Source organism: Oncorhynchus mykiss, chromosome 12 (genome assembly GCF_013265735.2).
Source record: "Oncorhynchus mykiss isolate Arlee chromosome 12, USDA_OmykA_1.1, whole genome shotgun sequence".
Lineage (NCBI taxonomy): Eukaryota > Metazoa > Chordata > Actinopteri > Salmoniformes > Salmonidae > Oncorhynchus > Oncorhynchus mykiss.
The window spans coordinates 12,659,560-12,668,012 of NC_048576.1; the positions used below are offsets into that span (position 1 = coordinate 12,659,560).

The 8,453-nt window shown below is 39.6% G+C and overlaps 1 protein-coding gene across 3 annotated transcripts in view; it reads right to left on the bottom strand.

Moving 5' to 3' along the window:
- The window catches only part of LOC110536786 (SH2 domain-containing protein 3C-like), a 117,949-nt gene that overhangs the window by 18,633 nt on the left and 90,863 nt on the right, over positions 1 to 8,453 (bottom strand). For all 3 annotated transcript variants that reach the window (XM_036936941.1, XM_036936944.1, XM_036936942.1), the window contains one exon: positions 916 to 1,044. In XM_036936941.1, the coding sequence (XP_036792836.1) occupies positions 916 to 1,044 (129 nt within the window). The remainder of the gene's footprint in view (positions 1 to 915; positions 1,045 to 8,453) is intronic.

The following is an 8,453-nucleotide window of genomic DNA, read 5'->3' on the forward strand; positions in this document are numbered from 1 at the left end:
ACCTCAGGGGTTTGTGATATATGGCCAATATACCACGGCTAAGGGCTGTGTCCAGGCACTCCATGTTGTGTCGTGCTTAAGAACAGCCCTTAGCCGTGGTATATTGGCTATATATCACACCCCCTCGGGCCTTATTGCTTACGTATAGGACTTTTATTGTGCATTAAACGTCACCAACTAAGAAAACAACGGCAGGTGAATATTAATAGATTGCAGTCTTTGTGTGTGTGTGTGTGTGTGCGTGTGTGTATACTCTGTGTGTGTGTGTGTATATATATACTCTGTGTGTGTGTATATATACTATGTGTGTGTGTGTATACATACTCTGTGTGTGTGTGTATATACTCTGTGTGTGTGTGTGTATATATATACTCTGTGTGTGTGTATATATACTATGTGTGTGTGTATACATACTCTGTGTGTGTGTGTATATACTCTGTGTGTGTGTGTGTATATATATACTCTGTGTGTGTGTGTATATATACTCTGTGTGTGTGTATATATACTATGTGTGTGTATATATACTATGTGTGTGTGTATATATACTCTGTGTGTGTGTGTGTATATACTCTGTGTGTGTGTATATATACTATGTGTGTGTGTATATATACTCTTTGTGTGTGTGTATATACTCTGTATGTGTGTGTGTGTATATACTCTGTGTGTGTATATATACTATGTGTGTGTGTGTGTGTGTATATATATACTCCGTGTGTGTGTGTATATACTCTGTGTGTGTGTGTATATATACTCCGTGTGTGTGTGTGTGTATACTCTGTATGTGTGTGTGTATATATACTCTGTGTGTGTATATATACTATGTGTGTGTGTGTAAATACTGTGTGTGTGTGTGTGTGTGTGTGTGTGTGTGTGTGTGTGTGTGTGTGTGTGTGTGTATACTCTGTGTGTGTGTACCTCTCGTGGGATGTGTCCATGGTACCAGCCATGGCTCCTGATATCGCTGCTGCAGAGTTTCAGCTCCTCCTCCAGCTCCGTGTGTAGTTTCTCTGGTGCAGACTCCAGCAGGTACCTCTCCTTGGAGAACTAGAGGAAACAGGGAACGTTTGAGACAGACCCAGGCTAGCAGGACAGCAGTGATGCCAGTTATACTGGTACTATTCATTACACACACACGCGCGCGCACACACACACACACACACATTATCTTAATATTGTAAATCTCCAAAGTAAGCTTTGGCAATATATACATTGTTACATCATGCCAATAAAGCACATTGAATTGAATTGAAAGAGGAACAAAAAAAAGAGAGAGAGAAAGAGACAATAAGAGAGAGAGAGAGAGAGAGAGAGAGAGAGAGAGAGAAAAAAAGAGAGAGAGAGAGAGAGAGAGAGAGAAAAAAAAAAAAAAAGAGAGAGAGAGAGAGAGAGAGAGAGAGAGAGAGAGAGAGAGAGAGAGAGAGAGAGAGAGAAATTTGACGGCACGTGTGTGAAGTGCGGCGGGCCTGAAGAGTGTGTGTGTTGTTTATGTGTGTGTGTGTGTGTGCAATAAAGGGATTCTGGGCAATAAAAGAGCAGCATGGTTAAGTGTGGAGTTATTGCTTTTCCATGTCTCTGTGGTGACATGGTCTCTGTGGTGACATGGTCTCTGGTGACATGGGCTCTGTGGTGACATGGGCTCTGTGGTGACATATTGTACCAAGTGTGATATCCCTCCTAAATAGGTTGGGCTAATGTTCCTATCGACCCAGTAAGGCCAGCAGGCTAGTCTCTTTTTATTGGTATGTAACTGTTATGAAAGTTGTATTGTCAATTTGATTTGTATTTAAATGTCACTTTAAACATGTACATGACACTGCAACAAAATAACAATAAAGTCAGTGAAGTAAAGTAGAGAAACAGGCCCAACCTATACTAATGCAATTCCCTCTAGGTTACAGAGAGCTGGTAGTCCCATGCAACAAAACTACCAGGTGTGAAACAGGGAAGAGACTCAGGGGATATGTTAAATTGGTATAGAGCAGACCTAACCCACTAAATTAGTCAAAACAGGAACATTTTACATCTGGATAGAAATTAATTATCTAAAAAGAGAAACATGTCCTCCCGTGTGCTACCTATATTCCCCCACTAGAATCCTCATACTTTAACAATGACAGCTTCTCCATCCTAGAGGGGAAGATCAACAATTTACAGGCCCAGAGACATGTAGTAGTCAGTGGCGATCTAAATGCCAGAACTGGACAAGAACCTGACACCCTCAGCACACAGGGGGACAAACACCTACCTGGAGGTGACAGCATTCCCTCCCAAATATGCCCCCTAAGACACAACTATGACAAAACAACCAACAAAAACGTGTCACAACTCCTACAGCTCAGTCGCATGCTGGATCTGTACATATGCAAATGGTAGGCTTCGAGGAGACTATGGTAGGTACACCTACAGCTCATCCCTTGGCAGTAGTACTGTAGATTACTTTATCACTGACCTCAACTCATTGTTTCTCAGAGTGTTCACAGTCAGCCCAATAACATTCCTATCAGATCATAGCAATATCACAGTCTACTTGAACCGAGCAATATTCAATCATCAGGCTTCAAAGTCAAAGGAACTGCACCATATTAGGAAATGCTATAGATGGAAGGAAAGTAGTGTAGAAACCTACCAAAAAAACTGTATATTTGACCTTTATGCTACCCTATCGTATCTAAAAATGTCAAACAGACAACCTAAGAAAATTAAAAACAAAGACAAATGGTTTGATGAAGAATGCAAAAACCTGAGAAAGAAATTGAGAAACCTATCCAACCAAAAACGTAGAGACCCATAAAACCTGAGTCTATGCCTTCACTATGGTGGAGTACTAAAACAATACAGAAATACATTACGGAAAAAGAAGGAACAGCACGTCAGAAATCAGCTCATTAACAGCGGACTTGTACATTTCCTCAGTGAAAACAATGTACTGAGCAAATGTCAAATTGGCTTTTTAGCAAATTACCGTACAACAGACCACATATTCACCCTGCACACCCCAATTGACAAACAACCAAACCAAACCAAAGGCTTCTCATGCTTTGTTGATTTCAAAAAAGCTTTTGACTCAATTTGGCATGAGGGTCTGCTATGCAAATTGATGGAAAGCAGTGTTGGGGGACAAACATTATAAAATCCATGTACACAAACAAGTGTGCAGGTTAAAATGGGCAACAAATACACACATTTCTTTCCACAGGGACGGGGGTGAGACAGGGATGCAGCTTGAGCCCCACCCTGTTCGACATACATATATATATATATATATATATATATATATATATATTTATATAAACATATATATATATATATATATATATATAAACATATACATAACATATACATAACGGCCGGCGCACCTGACCACACGACTGAACAGTAATCCAGGCGCAACAAAACTAGGGCCTGTAGGACCTGCCTTGTTGACAGTGTTGTTAAGAAGGTAGAAACTAGGGCCTGTAGGACCTGCCTTGTTGACAGTGTTGTTAAAAAGGTAGAAACTAGGGCCTGTAGGACCTGCCTTGTTGACAGTGCTGTCAAGAAGGTGGAGCACCACCTTACCATGGACAGACTTCTCCCCTTAGCTACTGTTGTATCAATACGTTTTGACCAGGACAGTGTATAATCCAGGGTTTCTCCAAGCAGTTTAGTCATCTCAACTTTCTCAATTTCCACATTATTCATTACAAGATTTAGTTGAGGTTTAGGGTTTAGTGAATGATTTGTCCCAAATACAATGCTTTTAGTTTTAGAAATATTTTGGAGTAACTTGTTCCTTGCCACACACTCTGAAACAAACTACAACTCTTTGTTAAGTGTTTCAGTCATTTCAGTGTCTGTAGTAGCTGACATGTACATTGTTGAGTCATCTGCATACATAGACACTCTGGCTTTCCTCAAAGCCAGTGCCAATTCTTTAGTAAAGAGTGAAAAAGTAATGGGCCTAAACAGCTACCCTGGGGAATTCCTGATTCTACTTGGATTATGTTAGAGGGGCTTCCATTAAAGAACACCCTCTGTGTTCTGTTAGTCAGGCAACTCATTATCCATAATATAGCAGGGGGTGTAAAGCCATAACATACGTTTTTCCAGGAGCAGACTATGATCAATAATGTCAAAAGGCGTACTGAAGTCTTACAAAACGGTCCCCACAATCTTTTTATCATAAATTTCTCTCAGCCAATCATCAGTAATTTTTGTAAGTGCTGTGCTTATTGAATTTCCTTCTCTATAAGCATGCTGAAATTGTTGCTGAGATTGTTGTCAATTTGTTTACTGTAAAATAGCATTGTATCTGGTCAAACACAATTTCTTCCAAAGGTTTACCAAGGTAACAGGCTGATTAGTCAGCTATTTTAGCCAGTAAAGTGGGATTTATCATTCTTAGGTAGCGGAATGACTTTTGCTTTCCTCCAAGCCTGGGGGCACACACATTCTAGTAGGCTTAAATTGAAGATATGGTAAATAGGAGTGGCAATATTGTCCACTATTATCCTCAGCAATTTTCCATCCAAGTTGTCAGACCCCAGTGGCTTGTCATTGTTGACCTCTTCCACACTCACTTTACTTTACAAAATTCCCGAAATTCCAATGTTTGTATTTCATAATTTTGATCCGATATACTTGGATGTGTTTGTCAGTGTTTGTTGCTGGCATGTCATGCCTAAGTTTGCTAAACTTGCCAGTAAAGAAATCATTAAAGTCATGGGCAATATCAGTGGGTTTTGTGATTCAAAACCTTTTTACTATCATTCTTTATAGAATTTCTGCTTGTTTCATAGTATAGTTTATTCTTCTTTTTACTCAGTTAAGTCACATGATTTCTCAATTTGCGGTACGTTTGCAAATTGATTCTGCAAGCAAGACTTATTTACCATTCCTTTTGCCTCATCCCTCTAAACCATACCATTTTTAAATTCCTCATCAATCAATCAGAAATGAACAGTTTTGACTGTCATTGTTTTAATGGGTGTAATGCTTATTATTACCTGGAATAAGCTATGTCATAAATGTGTCAAGTGCAGTGTCTGGTTGCTCCTCATTACACACCACAGACCAACAACTATTTCTTTACAACAACACCATAAGGAATCACTACAAAACGTATTGTATGACCTCTTATACACTATATCAGGTGCAGCCTTTGGGACTCTGGTGTTCCTAGATATGGCTACTGTATTGTGTTCACTACATCTGATGGATTTGGATACTTCTTTAAAGCACATTTCTGCAGCATTAGTAAAGTGCCACGCCAGTTTTGAGCCCCACCTGCATCGCCACAAAAAATACATTTTTATTTTATGTTGTTGTCTGTTTTGCATGTTATTTTGGCATTGATACATGTCACATATCAGTTTGCAAACAATGTAAAATAAAAAATCATTGAGTGAATAAAGCCACATACAAACATGCTCTCTTTTGTGTTTTCTTGAGTAAGGCAGCTCCAAAATGCAGGTGTTTCAGCCTAGCTCAGTGCTTTCTGTGGTGGTGGGGCAGCCAGCGGAAAATACGGAGCATACGGGTTAGTAATGTTTTATAGTTGCGCCGTGATTGGCTCAGAGTTCTGTCACTCATGGGGACAATTAAAAAAATTCAAGCCCCTTGGGTGCTGCCATTGAGTTACATTAGAAGTGCCCATCTAAGAAGGCACAAGCTCATTGGCCACAGATAAATTTGACTGGACTGATCATGTCAACATCATACTTTCAAAATCTTAGCTAGCAAGCTAGCAGTCATCATCATGAATCAAGTTGACAACCTACTGGCAAATCCTTTTCAATCCTTGTCATATGAAGAGAAATTATAGATTAAATGTATCGGTGCTCATCGGCCATTGAACATAAACATTACACAACAAGATGGAAATCGCAAATTCAACAATGAGTGGTTTGGAAGGACCAGTGGCTAACTAACTGCAAGCACTGCAAAGCAATCACTAGTCTGCTATTCAGTGGAGTGGGTTTGTGGTCCCAAGTCTGGGATTAAGGTCTCTTTTCTATGTTGAAAAGGATAAACATTCAACATTGGCCATGCTGTCAATCCAGCATAACTTCTGCTGTGCTCAAAACAACTGGAAACTCGGAACTGGGAAATTTGACTTCAGTGAGTTCAAGACAACAAGACAACTGAAAATACGTATTGAACCGTCAGGGAACTCGGGCCTCTTTCTAGAACTCCGACCTGAAGATCACTGACATCATCATGATTCAACATTGTTTTTTTCCTAGTTCCCAGTTGTCTTGAAATCACCATAAATCCAGAGAATTACAGACTTTGATGACAAAATTTGCCCGAGAAGAACCGCCGCGCCTCCTTCCTGTTCAAGTGAGCACAGCACAAGGTGAATCCAAAAATGTCTTGTATGATTGCATTGCAATGCTGCATAAATTATGTCATATGACAGGGAGATATGTATACTTGCTATAGCTAAGAAAGTAATGCTAAGTTTATGTTGTGTAGTAAGCTGTTAGTAGCCCATGTGCCTTTCCCCCAAAAATGTTGCCTACTGTTCTGACTTGGTGGTGCGCATGTAGCCTATAGCCTGTTTTAGAGAAATGTAATCATTGTCTGCTTATATGCCTTTATATATCCTACAGTTCTGACTTGGTGTACAGGGAGAATACTGTAAAAACGGCCCATGTTCTGAATTCTGTCGCTGTACATTTCAAAAGTGCTGAACAAAAAGTTATATTGACTACCTCTGTCCTATTGAATTGAATTGAATTTATTTTGGGCAACAGATATATACAAAATGCGCAATGTGGACCCAGAGAACATCACTTGAAGGTGTTAATTGAAACGCTTATTTCCAAAGTGGTCCTCGACGGTAAAAACAATAACACATAACGATTAAAAGACAAGACAACCATAAATACATTCACTTATATTGACGTCCTAAAAAGTGGCACTATTCACTGCACTTCTCGCGAACCTTAAAAATCAACCATATTCATTTCACATTAAAACAATCTATTAATTGCACATCATACGACCCTTCAAATAAATACACCTGACCAGCAGTAGGGGCCACAAGGGGCAGTGGAGTGGTTTCTTTTACTTAGACAACCTTGTCCAAATGAAAAACTTTGCCTGCTTTTTAAAGCAATTTTTACTTTTTCTTTGCTTGATCTCCAAGGGAAGGCTATTCCATAGACAAATGCCTGTATGGAAAAACGTGCTCCTCGCAGTACTGTTTACTCTTGGGATTTTACAAGACATAATGCTAGCTCTCGTATTGTGACTGTGTTGATTATAGACCATATCAATGTGATTATTCATGTAACCTGGGGCACGGTCAAACATATGATTAAGTTTAAGATGGTCCACTCTGGACTCCAACGGTAACAAGCCCACCTCCCTGAACTCCTGTACCCCTATGTGGGTCCTAGGGGGGACATTCAGCATATACCTGATAAATTATTTTGCATGACCTGTATGGGGCGGTGTAGCCTAGTGGTCAGAGTGTTGGACTAGTAACTGAAAGGTTGCAAGCTCGAATCCCTGAGCTGACAAGGTAAAAATCTGTTGTTCTCTCCCTGAACAGGCAGTCAACCCACTGTTCCCCGGTAGGCTGTCATTGAAAATAAGAATTTGTTCTTAACTGACTTGCCTAGTTAAATAAAAAAATGTATCGATTTCAGCTTTTTTCAAAGCCCACTATACCAAGCAGAGCAGGCTAATGCTAATGCTAATGCCTGCTCTGCTTGGTATAGTGGGCTATCATATAAAGGCATATAAGCAGACACTGATTACATTTATCTAAAACAGGCAATAGGCTACATGTGCACCACCAAGTCAGAACAGTAGGCACAATTGATACATTTTTTATTTAACTAGGCAAGTCAGTTAAGAACAAATTCTTATTTTCAACCTTAACCGCATCAAGGTTGAGACAAGCATATTCTTAACTTTAATGTTAAAATATCTAGTGTTACGATATAATAATGTCAATTTGTTTACCACTTTAGAAATAGTTTTTTTTAATCAGCAATCAGGTCTCCAGAAAGGGATTGATCTAGGGACACACCAATATCAGATACACTTGTTTAAGATTCAATCTCCTTGCCTACACAGTTTACTGTTAACTTGTCAGACCTAAGTAATCTACGTTTTGTTCCAAACAAAATCGATTCAGTTTTTCCCTAATCGATTCAGTTTTTCCCGAATCGATTCAGTTTTTCCCAACCAATCTGTAACAAAATGCACTTCCTTACTCAGGGTCTCCTCTATGTAAACTGTATCCTTCCCAGATACCAGTATGGCTGAATCATCAGCATAAAGCAAGAGGTTTACTGTATCTGGCATATCATTAACGTATATCAGAAATAAGAGAGGCCCTAAAATGGATCCCTACAGTACTCCACATGATATTTCTTTGGCCTCTGACAGAACATCACCAAGCACTATGCCAACTCAGCGACACAATGGTAAGGAGTAACTGAGCTGGGCTCGGGCCA